The sequence below is a fragment of the Bubalus kerabau genome, chromosome 10 (assembly GCF_029407905.1).
Source record: "Bubalus kerabau isolate K-KA32 ecotype Philippines breed swamp buffalo chromosome 10, PCC_UOA_SB_1v2, whole genome shotgun sequence".
Taxonomy (NCBI): Eukaryota; Metazoa; Chordata; class Mammalia; order Artiodactyla; family Bovidae; genus Bubalus; species Bubalus kerabau.
Window position 1 is genome coordinate 64,851,866 of NC_073633.1, and position 19,264 is coordinate 64,871,129.

The window sequence follows — 19,264 nt, forward strand, 5'->3', positions numbered from 1 at the left end:
TGAAATTCCACGGAAAAGGAATGGTCAGAAATAACTGAAGACACAGGGACACAAAGCAACTTGGATAATAACCCACTGGAACAACTGATAGCATTAAGCAGACTTATAAGGACTATAGATAAAATTTTAACAACAGATGAGGAGCAGCTGAAGAGAAAATTAGTAAATAAAAATCATCAACAGTGTAGCACAGAGAAGAACAGAAAATATGAATGATGTCAGGAGTCATGAAGGCTAGTGTGTGAGAAAGTCTAACATATATCTGATCATAAATCTACAAGGAGAGGGAGAATAGGGATGAAATTATTTTTAAAAATAATGGTTTAGATTTTCCAAGACTGGTGAAAGATGGAAGCTCACAGATTCAAGTAACCCAGTAAATCTCCAGCAGGATCAATAAAAACAATCAGTACACATCTAGACACATCATAGTGATCCTGTAGTACATCAAGACAAAAAAAAGCCTTCGAAACACCAATGAGGTATTGCCTCACACCTGTTAGAATGGCTGTTATCAAAAAAATCTTCACATAAATATTGGCTAGAATGTGGAGAAAAGGAAATTCTTGTACACTGTTGATGGGGAAGTAAACTGGTGCATTCACTATGGAAAATGGTGTGGAGGTTCCACAAAGAATGAAAAATAGAACTATCCAGCAATTCCACTAGTACCATACTGCTAGTATGATCTAGCAGTTCCACTCCTGGGTATCTTATCTGGAAAAAATGAAAACTCTAAATTTGAAGAGCTGCATGCACCCCAATGTTCATAGCACTGCTATTTATAATAGCCAAGATATAAAAGAAATCTGAGTGTCTACCAATACAAAAATGGATACAGAAGATGTGGAATATTACTCAGCTATAAAAGAGAATGAGATTCTGCCATTTGCAGCAATGTAAGTTAGAGAAAGATAAATACTGTATGATCCCACTTGTTTATGGATTCTATAAATATATATAGCAAAATAGAAACTGGACTCACAGATATAGAAAACAAACTAGTAGCGAGAGAGAAGCCAGGAGGGACAAAATAGGATATAGGATTAAGAGATACAAACTATGTATAAAATAGATATGCAACAAAGATATATTGTATAACACAGGGAATTGTAGCCATTATTTTATAATAACTTTTAATGAAGTATAATCTATAGAAATACTGAATCACTAGGCTATATACCTGAGACTAATATAATACTGTAAATCAGTTACACTTCCATTAAAAAAAAACCTTGAAAAAACACCAAAAAACCTTAAGAAAAATTAATGTCAATAATACATAGAAATTCCCATGACAGTAATGACAAAGGAGGTAGGGCAAATGGCTTGATATGGTACTTTACTAAAGTGAAAGTTTAAATGATCAATAAACATGAAAAGGTGCTCAGGTACATTAAAATTGGGCAAATGCAAAGTAAAATCATGAAATACTATTGCATATTCACCAGATTAGCAAAAACAAAATTAAGAAGTCTGGCAGTACCAGCTATTGGTGAGGAGATTCATATATTGATACAAACATTTTGGAGGACAATTTGGCAGTACCTTGTAAGTCTGAATATGTACCTGCCCTAAGGAATAGCTATTGAACTTCAAAGAATATTCCCAAAGGAAACTCTTGTTAATATACTTGAGACATGTATAAGACTATTTTTAGTAGCAGCATTATTCATAATATCAAAAAACTAGAAATTTTAATGTTCAGCAATAGATTGGTTAAATTAATTGTGGCTTATTCACTTGGTAGAAAGTTACAAAGCAGAGAAAATTGGTGAACCACACTTCAATTCATCAACATGGGTGAATCTTAGGATGTTAAGCAAAAGAAGGCAAGTCTCAGGGAAATACATGAAATGTGATTCTATTTAAGTAAAGCTCAGCAGGCAGAACCAAAGTATATTACTTAGAGATATATAGTAATAATAAAAAAAGCAAAGTAAAACAATGTTTATCCCACTTCAGGGATTAAGGGAAGGGTTTTTTAGGGAGTGGCATGTAGAAAGATTTTAAATTTTGGTAATGTTTTATTTCTAGACTGTGATGGTGTTTACCTTATTTTTCCCCTTTAAACTACATATATGTATGAATATATATATGTATTTTTTGTATCATCAACCAAAAAGGTAAGGTCTCAAGAAGAAAAAATAAACCTTATAGCATACTAAGTAGAGCTCATGGCTGCTAAATGGGCTGCTGAGATACTTATTAAATATTAGAATATAAGAGTATAGAAAGGGCCAGTTTAAGAAACAGAATAGAATATGGAGAAAGAAAGGACTGTTTAAGAATCTTCTTTGATCTGCTGGAATGACCATCCGTTAAAAATACAAGGCTTTTAATAGTACTAAAATAAGTATTCCCAGGGTAAGTGATTTCCATTTTTACCATGTATTAAGAGCACATGCCTAGCTTTGTAGTATGACTCTTGCTGTGTGACTTCAGGCATATTAATAACCTCTTTGTGCTTAGTTTCTTTTACTGCCAAATGAGGATAGTAATAGTACCTATGTTATAAGGAGATTGAATGAGATAAGTGTAAAGGCCTTAGAATAGTGCTTGCTATGGAAACAGCAGCCTTCGTTGCTATTATTACTGCAGTGGTGTTAGCAAGTCACGTGTTCTAGTGAACTATCTTGGCTCTTTAAAATGAATGCCTTGATAATCATAGAGCTGTAGGGACTTTCTGTGCTTCTAAATGCTTGGGATATCATATAATTCTAATTTTGACCTGTTAAAAATTATACCTCTGATAAAGCTCTTCTTCACATATTAGTATGTATTTCCCCTGTATGAATGTTGTGTTAATGTAGTGACTGGACCACATGGAATCAATTTCAGGAGAACTGGGCTCTGTTTTGGTTCTTTTTAAAAAAATTTTATTGGCACATATAGTTGGTGATGGACAGGGAGGCCTGGTGTGCTGCAGTTCATGGCGTCGCAAAGAGTCGGACATGACTGAGCAACTGAACTGAACTGAACTGAATAGTTGATTTACAGTGTTGTGTTAGTTTCTGCTGTGAATTTTGGATCTGTCTTAACTCACCTTTGGCAATGCACCTCAGATCAGATTTTTCCCTTGAAAAATGACTGTATGAACTCCTTTAAAAAGATTACTGAGGTGCTGTAATTCCTATGAAACAGTTTAATGTAAAAATATACACTAACATTTATTTGATATGAGTTTCATAGATGAAGTTTTGTGTGAGTAGTATAGGGAAAACATCCTAGTACTCAAAAATTTCTCAAACTCTAATTGCTGATGAAATTAATTTTGTTTAGACTATTTATCTGATAAAAAAATACAGCACGTTTGAATCAAATAAAATATTGACTTTTCTTCCTCACTGAGAAACGAATGGGACTTCTTGAAGGTTCCTTTGAAGAGACTGTGATCAGCAAAAATTACTCCTTTTCAGTTTTGAGTTACTGTTGTTAACATTTGATAAAAAGATAATCTGCTTGCTCTGTGGACACAATATATAAAATAGAAGGTAGAAATAGAAGTATATTTAAAAATGACTATACATGTGGGGTTTTTTTGTTTTTGTTTTTTCCTTGTGGTGTAGCTGGGAACTTCTCCACTTCATCTGGCAGCACAGTATGGACATTATTCCACCACAGAAGTACTACTCCGAGCTGGTGTAAGTAGAGATGCCAGAACCAAAGTGGACCGAACGCCATTGCATATGGCCGCCTCTGAGGGCCACGCCAGCATAGTGGAAGTTTTGCTTAAGGTATGTATTCTCTTTTTGTACTCTGCTTTTGAAAGTCAGCCCACAAAGGTTTATAAAACCATAGTGGTTTTGTAAGAGGGAGAAGGGAACTAGTTTTGTTACTGGCCAGGGTCCTTGGACTCCTTAATCAATAGAAGTTAATAAGAGACCAGACAAGAAATTCAGGCAGGGCTTTTTAGGGACTTGTGCTTCAGCATGAGGGAGTGAAAATAGGTAACAGGTTCTCTTGCTCATTCTCTGAGGAGGGAGAAGCTGGTCCCTTAAATAGGGTGAGGGTAGGGGCCAGTCCAGCCATTAGGTAGGAGGGGTTGCTTGAGTGGTCTGCCCTCCCCCTTGGTGGAGACATGTATAGTACCCAGCTTTTGCTCCCAACACCTCAGAAGTGGCAGTTGGGATTTTGGTCGTTTTGTATTTAATGTTCATAATTTGCCCCAATCGCACATGCAGTTATTTTTAGTCCCTATGGTTTCTCTGTATTCTGTTGCTAGAGGAGATATTTGTCCAGGTGTAGGCTCTGCAGCAAAGGGTCTTAGGTCCCAGCCTGTCTCAGTTTGATTGAATGTCTGCCTTTTCTATGCCTGTTATCTCACTTTTTGTGTGTAAGCATTCATTTAAATGAAAATTATCTTAAAGTTTTATTTTGTGGGGGGAAAAATTTTGTATGTATGTTTTTAGTTAAGTCAGACAGTTGATTTCTTAGATCTTGGTCTTTGCTATCAGCGACCCGTAACTTTGTTTTACTCAACACATTTTAAATGTACATTGAAGGGAATGTTAGTTTGGATAATTAACAAACAAACAAACTAGTATGGACAGGGCTTTTTCTTTAATCATATAAATGCCAAAGAGAAAATTCTGAAACAGAGAGTGTTAGATGTAGATATTCTTAATCTTTTTTATTCTAGCCTCTAGATCAACTTATCTAAAAAATATACGTAAGCCATAAATACAAATCACATGTAACTGTAGATTTTCTATTAACTACATTTAAAAAGTAAGAAAAAGTTTTTCATATTATATTTTATTTAACTCAGTATATATAAAAAATTATTTCAATATGAATCAGTATAAAGATTATTGCTGAGATGTTTTACATGCTTTTTTTGGTGTGATGTCTTTGAATTCCTGTGTATTTATATACACAGCATCTGTATTCAGACTACATATGTCTAGTGACTACCATTATGAATAGTGTACCTGTAGAAAGATCCCTATTAATTCATTATATTGCACTGGTTTTGAAAGCAAAGGATATTTTTGTGTAAAGGGGCTGGAGGCTTTTGGAGGAAGCCATATAGTTTTCCTTCACTCCTTATGCCATTTTAGCCCTTCATGCTCATGACTGAGTGGCTGAAACAATAATTGCTGTATTCCTGAGAAATTAGAAAGAAGGCAGTTGGGAAAGCCAGCATGATAGGAAACTGACTAAGTAACAGATGTATGGTGATTCTGGAAACAGGTGGATTATTCAGCACACAGAAATAAGAGTTGATCATGTTAGTAACAAATTCTTGGTTTAAAGCACAGTGGTTAGTATTTTCATATCAGGACTTTTTATATTTCATATTTTAGAAATTTCTTATTTTGAAATATTTTTATAGCATGGTGCTGATGTTAATGCAAAGGACATGTTGAAGATGACAGCTTTACATTGGGCCACGGAACACAATCATCAAGAGGTGGTGGAACTTTTAATCAAATATGGTGCTGATGTACACACGCAAAGTAAATTTTGTAAAACTGCATTTGATATTTCAATAGACAATGGAAATGAAGATTTAGCAGAAATACTACAGGTAACTTTTGGATTTAACTTAAAATAGAAAATAATAAAGATCTCTGTCATATGAATGATTTAACTATTTAGCTTATAGGTTTTTTTTTTTAATTTATTTTTTAATTGAAGTATAGTTGCTTTACAGAATTTTGTTTTTTTTCTGTCCAACCTCAACATGAATCAGCCATAGGTATACATATATCCCCTCCCTTTTGAGCCTCCCTCCCATCTCCCTCCCCATCCCATCCTTCTTGGTTGACACAGAGCCCCTGTTTGAGTTTCCTGAGCCATACAGCAAATTCCCGTTGGCTATCTATTTTACATATGGTAATGTAAGTTTCCATGTTACTCTTTACATACATCTCACCCTCTCTTTCCCTCTCCCCATGTCCATAAGTCTATTCTCTATGTCTGTTTCACCATTGCTGCCCAGTAAATAAATTCTTCAGAACCATTTTTTTAGATTCCATATATGTGTGTTAGAATACAATATTTATCTTTCTCTTTCTGACTCACTTCACTCTGTATAATAGGTTCTAGGTTCATCCACCTTATCAGAACTGACTCAAATGTGTTCCTTTTTATGGCTGAGTGATATTCCATTGTGTATATGTACCACAACTTCTTTATCCATTCATCTGTTGACGGGCATCTAGCTTGCTTCCATGTTCTAGCTATTGAAAATAGTGCTGCAGTGAACAACAGGATAGATTTTTCTTTTTCGACCCTGGTTTCCTCAGGGTATTATTTAGCTTATAGTTTTTCATTTTGGACATTATTTTGGACAGACCTATTCCTCTTTCACTTCCTTTTTGTTCATTACTGTTTATTTTCCTAATTATAAGACCATAGTCTTTGCATGTAACATTAGAAGATTAGATAAAGTGATGAGTTTCGGTGTTTTTAAGGTTCTGAATTCCCTTCTAGACATTTTATTCTATTAATTATTTTATTGCATGTTTGGATACCATATCATTTTTCAACTCTGTTGTCCTCCCACTGAAGTTTTTTTTAAGTAACCATAATAATGTCCCCTTGGTGAGTAATGGTAGTCTTCATCATTCTGATTGGTTTATTTTTTCACCATCCTCAAAAAAGTCTGTTTATGAACACAGTTATTTATGGCTTTTGGACAAGTTTTCCTAATAACCAGCATTACCTCTCTTTTCTTTAGCTAGACAACATTGATGTAAATTATCTTCTTTACTTATTGCTTCTTGTTCTTCCCAGTAGAACTCTTCTATAAGACCATATGAGTCTATTGAACTTCACCTAGTTACTTAAAATATGTTGTATAGTCAGGGAAATAAACACATGCTGTGCTTCTTTCAATTTTTTTTTCTTCTGACTGCAGTTTGGGGCCTAGAATTGAGGATGGAGAACAATTGGGAAGGATATGCTTTATATAGGTAGTGTTATATATTGCCAAACATAGTAGAGAACATAAATTTTGATTTAAATAATTTGTTTTCTCTAACTACAGGGCAGCAGAATATCTTTCAGTTGTAATACATACGTGTGTGTGTGTGTATATATATATTTTTTTTTTCCTTTCCCCTCTGCACAGCTTGTAAGATCTTAGTTCCCTAGCCAAGAGTTGAACCTACACCCTTAGTGTTGAAAGCACAGAGTCCTAAGCACTGGCCCACCAGGGAGTTCCCTCAACTGTGTTCTGTAAAAGTCTCTCAGATACTAATTTCGCCTCACATGGGATTTTTGCTGCTTTATCTAATCAGGAAACTTAGGATATAAGTCCATACCTATGATTTACTTCTGTACTTTCAATAGACCATAAACAAAGCTTTCCATTTATATTATATAATTCTTGGATTACAGAATGTTCCTTTATATTTGTGTTTGTATGATATTAAAAGTCTGTGCTGTATGTTCTGGTTGTAATTCTGAAAAACAGCTCTGGTAATTTGTTGTCTAGATTGCTATGCAGAACCAAATCAACACAAACCCAGAGAGTCCCGACACTGTGACGATACATGCTGCAACACCGCAGTTTATCATTGGACCTGGAGGGGTGGTGAACCTAACAGGTCTGGTATCTTCAGAAAATTCATCCAAGGCAACAGGTATTGAGATGCATATAGGATAGCTATTGGGATTTTGTGCTTTAGTAGGTATACATCCTTTTAAGAAAGGACTGTTGGAGAATAAGGGTAAGACTATATTAGCCACCTTGGTTTTCTTTCTTATAATTGGCAAAAATCAAACTTTTATGAGAAAAATAATCTAAAGAAAGGTGATACTGCAAAACATACTTACAATATGACCTTTCAAAAGCTAATGCTATCCAAGCTTGTTTTCCCAAAACTAATATTATCTAAGCTTCATTTAACAGTTGAATAAAGTAAAGTAGTTTGTCAGAAAAATGCACTAGATTAAATTCCTTAAAGATTCAAACCTGTTTTCTCCTTTCTTATAGATGAAACGGGTGTGTCTGCTGTTCAGTTTGGAAACTCCTCTACATCAGTATTAGCTACGTTAGCTGCCTTAGCTGAAGCATCTGCTCCACTGTCCAATTCTTCCGAAACTCCAGGTTAGAAAAATAAGTCAAAATGTGTACATCAGAAGTTGGAGACTCAAATATTGACAAAGGCCAGGAAGAAAATTTGGAAGGTGAAAGGGGATAGGGTTGAGTTTATGGCCATCTGAGAAGAGTCGGGCAGGGTGAGTGTGCCCATGCTATCCACTCTAGCTGATTTTATTAAGATCCTCAGTCCGTGTCGCCAGGTTCTGTTTTTTTCATGGGAAGCTGAAAATCTGGGTTTTAAAAGGATATAAAAATTTGGCAATCAATTAAAATTAATTAAAATTATTAACAAACTTGTATGGTTCACGGGAAACATATCTGCTTACCCAATTTAGCATTGTTTTACTAGTCTGTGACTTTGTGTAAAAATTAGATAAATATATATGAACTTGCTGTCTTTCTCATAACTTAAATTTTGGCAGTTCTATTAGAATGACTTAAAATCTTAATGACTGACAAAACCAGGAAGTAGCATACCGACAACTACCATTATAGGATAACCTGGGGTTAAATGATTACAGACAATATTAATAGCCAATTTAGATAAGGTTTACCTTATATTATATTATAAGGTTTACCTTATTATATTCGGTTGGCCAAAAAGTTCGTTTGGGTGTTATGGAAAAACCCAAAAGAACGTTTTGGCCAACCCAGTGCTTAACCAAACTAGTTCTTGCTGTAATTATGTAAGTGAAATTCTTTTTTTAATTAGAGAATTAAAAAAACTCCACAAAATTATTTTTCTTACTGTAGTTTAAGCCACTATATTTGGACAGTGCTTATGAAAGTAAAGAATAATTTGTTGTTTTCTTTATTTAAATTAATGTTTTTTTTAATGTGACTAATAACAACAACAGTTCACTGCGTGTTTACTGCGAGTGCTTTCAGGTCAGTTCAGTTGAGTTTGGTGTGTGCTTTGCACTGTGGCAAGCATTTTATTTACGATCTCATTTAATCTTCTCCAGAAAGATTGAAGGTAGATATTACTGGATTTGTGTCTTTAAAGCGGTGACTGGAGGATGTATTTTTTAGAGGAGGGAGTACCTCTCTCTCTCCTTTCTCTCTCCCTCCCTCCCTCCCAACTCCCTCCCTTCCCTTCTCCCCACACCTCCACCCCCAACTAGTGATAGTAAACATTTCTTCATTCTCCAGCTTCTTTAGCATTGTAACCAGTGTTTGAATCTAAACCTTTGTATTTGGGAATCTGAAGATTTTTCTGAATCCCCTTTTCACAGTAGCAGCTATGTGCATCATCCTATTGACGTGTGGCTTTTATGACCTGTGCCAAAGGATCTCTTCAGAACCTTTGTAATTGCAAAAGCGTATCAAAGAAAGTTAATTTCATTGGTGGGTTTCTGTTTGATTAAACTTGTAAATATTTTTGCCTTTATTAAAGTACATATCACTGTAAATGCATCCTTTCTTCAAAGTCAGCTGGAAGTATTGGCATTTAGACGTTTGGCTCCATGAATGGTCATCAACCTTTGAAAATGTTATGTGTGGTCTAGTCTGAGAGAATTGGTAATAATAGTTGACTTTTATTGCATGTGGCTTGCAATCTTCTGTGAACACAATAATTTTTCATTTCACTGCTACGTCATAGTGGGATCTTTCTGAAGATACTTTACGAGTTTGAATTAAGTTTAAGTTCAGGTGAGTACATTGACACCTGTGTAAACAACTCAGCTGAGGCGTGTAATCACATAAAGAAATAGCTTCTCACAGGTTGGTTTGCACATGCTCAGTCAAGTTATTTCTCTGCCTCTTGGCTGTCTAGTTTCTGTTGATATCAGTTGTCAGACTCATCCTAATTTAGAAATGTTGTATGATTTTTCAAGGACATCTCAGGATCTGGGAAATTAATTAATACTTCCATTTGTATATGATGAAATTGAGGTTTTGTGAAGGTTAAATAGTTTTGCATAAAGTAGCAAGGCTATTTAATGATGAAAGGAAGTTCGTGCTCAAGGTCTCACTTATTCCTAAGTTGTGTGTCTGTGACTACCAAGTACACTGTTTCCTCTATGCAGTTTCTTCAGGTTATAATTTGGTTTGTGATAAGAATAAATATTTGTAATTATCACTACTTTTACTTCTGAGGTATATCTGTTGAAACAGTCTGTTGAAATAAATGTCTTCCTTTTTGCCCTTTTTAAATGGCTGAAGAACAAAATATAAGAACCTTGAGTACATTAATTGGTCTGCTCAGATTCTTTCCTTTTACTGGTGCTAAGTAGTACAGTAAACATGTCTTCTGATGCTATATAACCAGACTGTAGCTGCAAGTGACCTGCATTTGAAATGGAGGCTAGCTGGCATATATGGTCCTACATATAGAAAATTGGTGCTTATGATAGTCTAGGAAACCATGCTATTTCATTTGAACTATGGCTTTATAACATTCTTTCATGATTATGTTAGAAGCGTCTTTGATGTATAAAACAAATCTTAATGTTAGTTGAATGGGAACATCATAAAGGAAATCAGTCTAGTATAATGCTTTCACTGTGAAACCCAATGATACCTCCGTCTTCTTGGTGTTACAAGCAAATACAACTTCGGATTGCCAAAGTTTGATTAGAGTCTGTTACTAAATTACTTCCTTACTAGTATTTTTATTAAATATTTCCAGTTTTGTTCTTTCCTCATAAACCTTTATTTTGCTAAGCATTTAATTTGTTTGATTAAATTTTTAATCTCCATGCATAATTTTCATAATTCTTTGTCTAATAGAAGTACAAAAAAGTAATTCAATAAGTCTCATTATACCCTGATGAGTTTGGTGCTAATGTTCATTTTTACTGGTTTTTTGAGAGTTTTTTTTCAGTTCCTGAGTCCATAGGCCTATGCTAATTTTCATAGTTATATTAAATAATGACTAGTGGAGAAGGCAGTGGCAACCCACTCCAGTACTCTTGCCTGGAGAATCCCATGGACGGAGGAGCCTGGTGGGCTGCAGTTCATGGGGTCGCTGAGTTGGACACAACTGAGCGACTTCACTTTCACTTTTCACTTTCATGCATTCGAGAAGGAAATGGCAACCCACTCCAGTGTTCTTGCCTGGGAAGTCCCATGCACAGAGGAACCTGGTGGGCTGCGGTCCATGGAGTGGCAAAAGAGTTGGAAATGACTTGACAACTAAATAACAACAACAACAAAAAGTATGCCTCCGAGTTTACAAAATACTTGTTTAAAACATCCTTTTTAGGAACTTCCCTGGTGGTCCAGTGGTTAAGACTCTGCTCTTCTAATGCAGGGGACGTGAGTTTGATACTTGGTTGGGGAATTAAGATCCCACGTGCCCTGTGGGGAGTTCAAAATTTTTTTAAAAAATAAAAAAAATAAGTCCTTCATAATGTTGGAAAGGGATAATTCAGGAGAAATATCAGGCATCTCAAACATTAATATAATAGTTGTCATTTTCTATTATTAAAACTAGTAGAATTTTTGCTTGGAGATAGTTGGAAATGATCTTGTTAATTTATGTACCCAATGATTAGAAGGCTGTATTCCTTTAAATATTCTGTGATTCAAGTTTTCTATTAATTTAAACTCCTCTCAGTTATGTAGTTTGAATTAATATGATAATATCATAAGAGCAGCTTTCTTACATTTTGTGCGAATCAGAGTCACCTTCTCAATAATTCATTTGCCCCAGTTCTTTCCCAGTGGATTCTGATCCAGTAGGTTTAGGGTGAGGCCCTAACATCTATATTTTTAATGTGTTCTCAAAAGTGACTCTGATGGCACACCAAAATTTAAGAATTTGATGCAAATTTTAAAAAGTCTATTTCTTACTACTAATATGTTGGATATAAAAACTATCTAAAAATTGTGAGTGTACTACAGCAAAGATTTGCTTGAATAATATATATTTCTTATTTATTTCATTTTTATGTGTAATTTAATATTTATTCAACTCTTTATGGGGTGCATAGGTGAATCTCTACTAAGGAAAAGATGTAGGCTAGAGGACTGGCTTTCTTAATAGCTTTAATAGTTGAGTATACTGCTACTTTGGTATAAGAAGATGAAAGAAAAACTATACAAAAAAACTATAAAAAAAGGTCTTCACGACCCAGATAATCATGATGGTGTGATCACTCACTTAGAGCCAGACATCCTGGAATGCAAAGTCAAGTGGGCCAAGCATCACTACAAACAAAGCTAGTGGAGGTGATGGAATTCCAGTTGACCTAAAATCCTAAAAGATGATGCTGTGAAAGTGCTGCACTCAATATGCCAGCAAATCTGGAAAACTCAGCAGTGGCCACAGGACTGGAAAAGATCAGTTTTCATTCCAATCCCAAAGAAAGGCAATGCCAAAGAATGCTCATACTACTACTACTACTACTACTAAGTCGCTTCAGTCGTGTCCAACTCTGTGCAACCCCATGGACTGCAGCCTACCAGGCTTCTCTGTCCGTGATTTTCTCCAGGCCAGAACACTGGGGTGGGTTGCCATTTACTTCTCCAATGCATGAAAGTGGAAAGTGAAAGTGAAGTCACTCAGTCGTGTCCGACTTTTAGCGACCCCACGGACTGCAGCCTACCAGGCTCTTCCATCCATGGGATTTTCCGGGCAACAGTACTGGAGTGGGGTGCCATTGCCTTCTCCCAAGAATGCTCATACTACCGCACAATTGCACTCATCTCACATGCTAGCAAAGTAATGCTCAAAATTCTCCAAGCCAGGCTTCAACAGTATGTGAACTGTGAACTTCCAGATGTTCAAGCTGGATTTAGAAAAGGCAGAGGAACCAAAAATCAAATTGCCAACATCTGTTGGATCATCGAAAAAGCAAGAGAGTTCCAGAAAAACATCTGCTTTATTGACTACACCAAAGCCATTGACTATGTGGATCACCACAAACTGTGGAAAATTCTTGAAGAGATGGGAATACCAGACCACCTGATCTGCCTCCTGAGAAATATGTATGCAGGTCAGGAAGCAACAGAACTGGACATGGAACAACAGTTCAGTTCAGTCATTCAGTAGTGTCTGACTCTTTGCAACCCCATGGACGGCAGCACGCCAGGCCTCCCTGTCTATCACCAACTCCCAGAGTTTACTCAAACTCATGTCCATTGAGTCGGTGATGCCATCCAGCCATCTCATCCTCTGTCATCCCCTTCTCCTCCCACCTTCAATCTTTCCCAGCATCAGGGTCTTTTCAAATGAGTCAGTTCTTCGCATCGGGTGGCCAAAGTACTGGAGTTTCAGCTTCAGCATCAGTCCTTCTACTGAATATTCAGGACTGATTTCCTTTAAGATGGACTGGTTGGATCTCCTTGCAGTCCAAGGGACTCTGAAGAGTCTTCTCCAACACCACAATTCAAAAGCATAAATTCTTCAGTGCTCAGCTTTATTTATAGTCCAGCTCGCACATCCATACATGACTACTGGGGAAACCATAGCTTTGACTAGATGGACCTTTGTTGGTAAAGTAATGTGCTGTCTAGATTAATATGCTGTCTAGATTGATCATAACTTTTCTTTCAAGGAGCAAGCGTCTTTTAATTTCATGGCTTCAGTCACCATCTGCAGTGATTTTGGAGCCCAAAAAGATAAAAGTCTGTCACTGTTTCCACTGTTTCCCCATCTATTTGCCATGAAGTGATGGGACCAGATGCCATGATCTTTGTTTTCTGAATGTTGAGTTTTAAGCCAACTTTTTCACTCTCCTCTTGCACTATCATCAAGAGGCTCTTTAGTTCTTCACTTTCTGCCATAAGGGTGGTGTCATCTGCATATCTGATGTTGATATTGCTTCATCCAGCCCAGCATTTCTCATGATGTACTCTTGCATATAAGTTAAATAAGCAGGGTGAATATACAGCTTTGACATACTCCTTTCCTGATTTGGAACCAGTCTATTGTTCCCTGTCCAGTTCTAACTGTTGCTTCCTGATCTACCTACTGATTTCTCAAGAGGCAGGTCGGGTGGTCTGATATTCCCATCTCTTTCAGAATTTTCCATAGTTTATTGTGATCCACACAGTCAAAGGCTTTGGCATAGTCAATAAAGTGGAAATAGATGTTATTGTAGAGCTCTTGCTTTTTCAATGATCCAACAGATGTTAGCAGTTTGATCCTGGTTCCTCTGCCTTTTCTAAATCCAGCGTGGTCGTCTGGAAGTTCATGGTTCATGTACTGTTGAAGCCTGGCTTGGAGAATTTTGAGCATTCTTGAGTATAGTGTGTGAGATGAGTGCAATTATGCCATAGTTTGAGCATTCTTGGCATTGCCTTTCTTTGGGATTGGAATGAAAACTGACCTTTTCCAGTCCTGTGGCCACTGCTGAGTTTTCCAAGTTTGCTGGCATATTGAGTGCAGCACTTTCACAGCATCATCTTTTAGGATTTGAAATAGGGCAACTGGAATTCCATCACCTCCACTAGTTTTGTTCGCAGTGATGCTTCCTAAGGCCCACTTGACTTTGCATTCCAGGATGTCTGGCTCTAGGTGAGTAATCACACCATCGTGATTATCTGGGTTGTGAAGATCTTTTTCGTATAGTTTCTTTGTGTATTCTCGTATTGCAAGGAGATCCAACCAGTCCATCCTAAAGGAAATCTGTCTGGAATATTCATTGGAAGGACTGATGCTGAAGCTAAAACTCCAATACTTAGACCACCTGATGCAAAGAACTGATTCATTTAAAAAGACCCTGATGCTGGGAAAGATTGAAGGTGGGAGGTGAAGTGGATGGCAGAGGATGAGATGGTTGGATGGCATCACCAACTCAATGGACATGAGTTTGAATAAACTCCAGGAGTTGGTGATAGACAGGGAGGCCAGGCTTGCTGCAGTCCATGGGGTCGCAAGGAGTCGGACACAACTGAGCGACTGAACTGAGTCACTGATACTGCTACTTAATCTTTTTAAGAATTGATTTATTAAGGAGCAAGCTTCAGGTAATTAGGATATAATTTTTTTTCCCTCTTTATATTATTTTTTTTTTCAGTTTTATTTATTTATTTACTTTACAATATTGTAGTGGTTTTTGCCAAACATTGACATGAATCCACCATGGGTGTGCATGTGTTCCCCATCCTGAACCCTCCTCCCACCTTTCTCCCCTTCCCATCCCTCTGGGTCATCCCAGCACACCAGCCCCGAGCACCCTGTATCATGCATCGAACCTGGACTAGCAATTCATTTCACATATGATATTATACATGTTTCAATGCCATTCTCCCAAATCATCCCACCCTCGCCCTCTCCTACAGAGTCCAAAAGACTGTTCTATACATCTGTGTCTCTTTTGCTGTCTCACATACAGGGTTATCATTACCATCTTTCTAAATCCCATATATATGCGTTAGTATACTGTATTGGTGTTTTTCTTTCTGGCTTACTTCACCCTGTATAATAGGCTCCAGTTTCATCCACCTCATTAGAACTGATTCAAATGTATTCTTTTTAATGGCTGAGTAATATTGGATTGTGTATATGTACCACAGCTTTCTTATCCATTCGTCTGCTGATGGACATCTAGGTTGCTTCCATGTCCTGGCTATTATAAACAGTGCTGCGCTGAACATTGGGGTACACGTGTCTCTTTCAATTCTGGTTCAATTAGGGTATAATTAAAATAAAAATGTGATACCTATTGTCAAAATCATATGTCTCAAATTGACATGAGAAGGATATTATCATTTTGAGCACTTCAAATATAAAACAGAGTAATTATTCACTGTCATAGTCTGTAGATTCATTAAGGTTTATTTATCTGTAACTCATGTGCCTCTTAAAAGTTTTTCTTTATTTGTACACAGTGTTACTTGGTATACTGATTTCTGCCCAAACAGATAAGAAAAATTTTATAGATGATAGCTACTCCTATGAAATTGTATTTTAGCAGGTGCTGATTAGTAAGCTTTGATAAAATTTTGATTTAAAGAAAATATTACCTCTTTATAAAAAATGTATATGTATATACACTCTGTCAGGGACTAAGTGTGGACATCTATTTAAACTGAGGGAATGCGTTTCTTTTTCATCTTTTAACTCACCTCTAAGTTAAGAAGGTTTCTATTTGCTGGAAGTTACCATCATAGTGCTTGATAATTTTAAGAATTATATTTTTCTTTTGTCTGATATTTCATCTTCTTATACGAAATAAATCTGATTTTCAGTCTAGTTTTGGTTCATTTTTGCTTGTTAGTATTTACGTTCTTTTGCTTTATTTGATTTGTCATAGTAGTTACCTAGCCAGGTAAGAGATTTACCATCAGAAAAGAATGTATGAGTTCTAGATGTTTAGACACAATTGACCATTTCACTTGACTAGAAAGTTGTGCAGAGGTTTCCTTAAAATATGCTTTTTTATTTTTTTCTTATGCTCTCATTTCACTAATTTTAGAAAAAGCAAACATCTTCCTGAAACATACATATTTGAAATGTTCTCTTACTATATTTTCCTGTGCATGAAACTAAAGGGAGTTTAGTTAGGAGTCTGTGGCACTCACCTGGGGAAGAAGTAATGGTAGCATGGATTAAGATCTGGCAAAGAGATAATAAGAAGTGAATAGAGTTGAGAGTTATTTGGATCATAGCTCAGTTGGTAAAGAATCCACCTGTAATGCAGGAGACCCTTGTTCGATTCCTAGTTTGAGAAGGTCGGCTGGAGAAGCGATAGGCTACCCACTCCAGTATTCTTTGTCTTCCCTTGTGGCTGAGATGGTAAAGAATCTGCCTCCAATGTGGGAGACCTGGGTTCAATTCCTGGGTTGGGAAGATCCCCTGGAAAAGGGAAAGGCCACCCACTCTGGTATTCTGGCCTGGAGAATTCCACAGTCCATAGGGTCGCAAAGAGCCAGACACGACTGAATGACTTTCACTTACACTTTATTTGGATATAGAATTGGAAGTTAAAATTGTTAGATGTAGGCCTTAAATATACCATGTAATTTTAGTCCTTTTGAAATTAGCTCTCATAAAACTCTGTTTTATGGCTTTTGTTTGCAGTCTTACGTTGATGTTGCATTGCTTAGACTTATTTTTTTTCTTGTGGCACAGCTTTATAATCCCTTGACTAAATGAATATCTGTGACTACCCTTCTTTTTGTCTTTAGTGCAACTTTGACTAATTGTTAATACAGTGGTTTTTCCAAAGGTATAATGAGTCTGGTGGCTGTTTCCCTCCTTTCTCCTAATAGTGAATTGGCTTTCAGGGATAAGTTAGTGGAGCTGATAATATTGTTTTGTTTTTGCCTGTTTTTGTTTTTTTTTTAATTTCAGATTCGAATTCAGGAGATAATACTTTTGAAATGTTATGCTTTACTTCAGTAAGCATAGTTTCTGTTTTATTGTTGAAATGTTTATATACATAGAATTTTCAGTCTTTTAAGAATACCTCAAAGACAGTTTTTTCCTTATCTTAGTTGAATTTTATGGCATTAAAATTCAAAAGTTAGGTTGAATAAGAGGTCTCAAATATTTTCAAAGATGGTGCAGGTTATCTAGCCTCTCTTTGTATATTACAGCTTGACTTTTAAATTAGCAATGAATATTTATTAGTTATTTTGTTTTATCTAGGAGTTTTATATTTGGATATATCTGTGGATATATAGTTTTTTTTAATGACATTCTTTGTAAAGTTTTTAGGTTTTCTCTTTTATTCTTATGTTTCAACACTTCACTGTTAGGCTGTTCTTAGGATTACTCAGGGGCTACTTTGCTTTCTTACATAATTGGTTTCCTTATAATTTTTTCTTAATTCCTCACCAAAGTACAACTTAAAAAGAAAGCTTTTTAGATGAAAGGCCAGAACTCTGTTATCTTAATGATAGTCATTGCAAAGAATACAAAGATGAAAGTTCAAGTTGTGTCTTGATTATGTGTGATCTCAGAAATTTCTTATGTATAATTATGTTTTAGAAATATTTGCTACTAACAGGTACCATTCATCCAGAGTGAACATTTCTTTTTCATATGGATATTTAAAAGAAAAATCAAAGCAATAGTTAATGTGTTTGAAAACCTCAGTAGTTATTCTATCGAATATATTACTGTTTTATGCCCTACATTTCATTTTATAATTATCTTCCTGAAATTTTCTTAAGTGCTTGGTGATAAAGTGTAATTATTGTTTAAGACAAACAAAAATGAGAGAACCGAAAACATAAAGATTGTTTGCATTTTGAATATCATCTGTGGTTTGTATTGTGATCTCTGATTACCCAAGTAACAGAGTTGCAGAGTTACAGCCATATCTCTTGCCATGAGTTCATCCTTGAAAACTAGGGTCCCAGTACCTATCTTGCCTTTTTTGTTTAAAAAAAGGAGTTTGTTTAATTAAGGCATATCTGTATTTAGTGAATCCTGTGGTTGTTGATATCCAGGTTGTTCTACTGGAAGTTGGTAGCAGCTTAGCATGTTTCAGAGTAAATGTGTATCTGAAGGGTAGCATGACTTTAGGAGAGAATTATTTTTTTTCATTACACTTTTGGTAAAGTGTTACCTCAAATAACACATTTCAGAGAACCATATCATTTAGAAATAGTTTTTTTTGTCATTTCCTTTCTCAGAATTAGTTATATTAGAACTTTTTTTCATAGAAAAATTGGGAGAATGAACTTTATACCTTGTACCTGTATTCACACCTGTTAACATCTTGCCACCACTGCATGTTCACACACAGACACATGCTTTTATTTTGCCAAATTATCTGAAAGTAGGTTACAGGCATCATGGCACTTGATCCTTAAATTCTTCAGCATGTATCTACCAAGAACAAGGACACTTCCTACATACTCACCGTTCTATTATATTTTCTAAAAACATAAACATTAATTTAGTAATACTATCTGACATGTGATTCATATTTAAAAGTTCTTTATAATGGTTTGTTTTCATCTGGGATCCAGTCAGAATTCACACACTGTATTCAATTATTTTGTCTTTTGAGTCTCCCCCAAACTAGAATAGTCCTACTGTATTGCTTTTTTTTTTTCTTTCTTTATACTTAAAAAAATTTGTTTATTTGGCTATGGAGGGTCTTAGTTGTGGCACGTGGGATTTAGTTCCTTGACCAGATCTAGCTCCCTTTGTTGGGAGCACGGAGTCTTAGCCACAGGACCACCAGGGAAGTCCCCCTTGCTTGTTCTTTATGACTTTGAACTCTGTAGATTCATTTGAACATTTTGTCTCTCAAAAACATTTCACCAGTATTTTTTTTTTTAACATCCATTGGTGATGCT

At 35.9% G+C, this 19,264-nt stretch overlaps 1 protein-coding gene across 8 annotated transcripts in view; it reads left to right on the forward strand.

The window, feature by feature from the left end:
• Positions 1-19,264, forward strand: part of GABPB1 (GA binding protein transcription factor subunit beta 1) — a 67,537-nt gene that overhangs the window by 37,867 nt on the left and 10,406 nt on the right. For 5 of the 8 annotated variants that reach the window (XM_055537991.1, XM_055537989.1, XM_055537987.1 and 2 more), the window contains 4 exons: positions 3,570-3,737; positions 5,339-5,533; positions 7,448-7,595; positions 7,949-8,062. In XM_055537991.1, coding sequence (XP_055393966.1) covers positions 3,570-3,737; positions 5,339-5,533; positions 7,448-7,595; positions 7,949-8,062 — 625 coding nt within the window. The remainder of the gene's footprint in view (positions 1-3,569; positions 3,738-5,338; positions 5,534-7,447; positions 7,596-7,948; positions 8,063-19,264) is intronic. The other 3 variants (XM_055537993.1, XM_055537992.1, XM_055537994.1) reach the window with 1 other exon arrangement.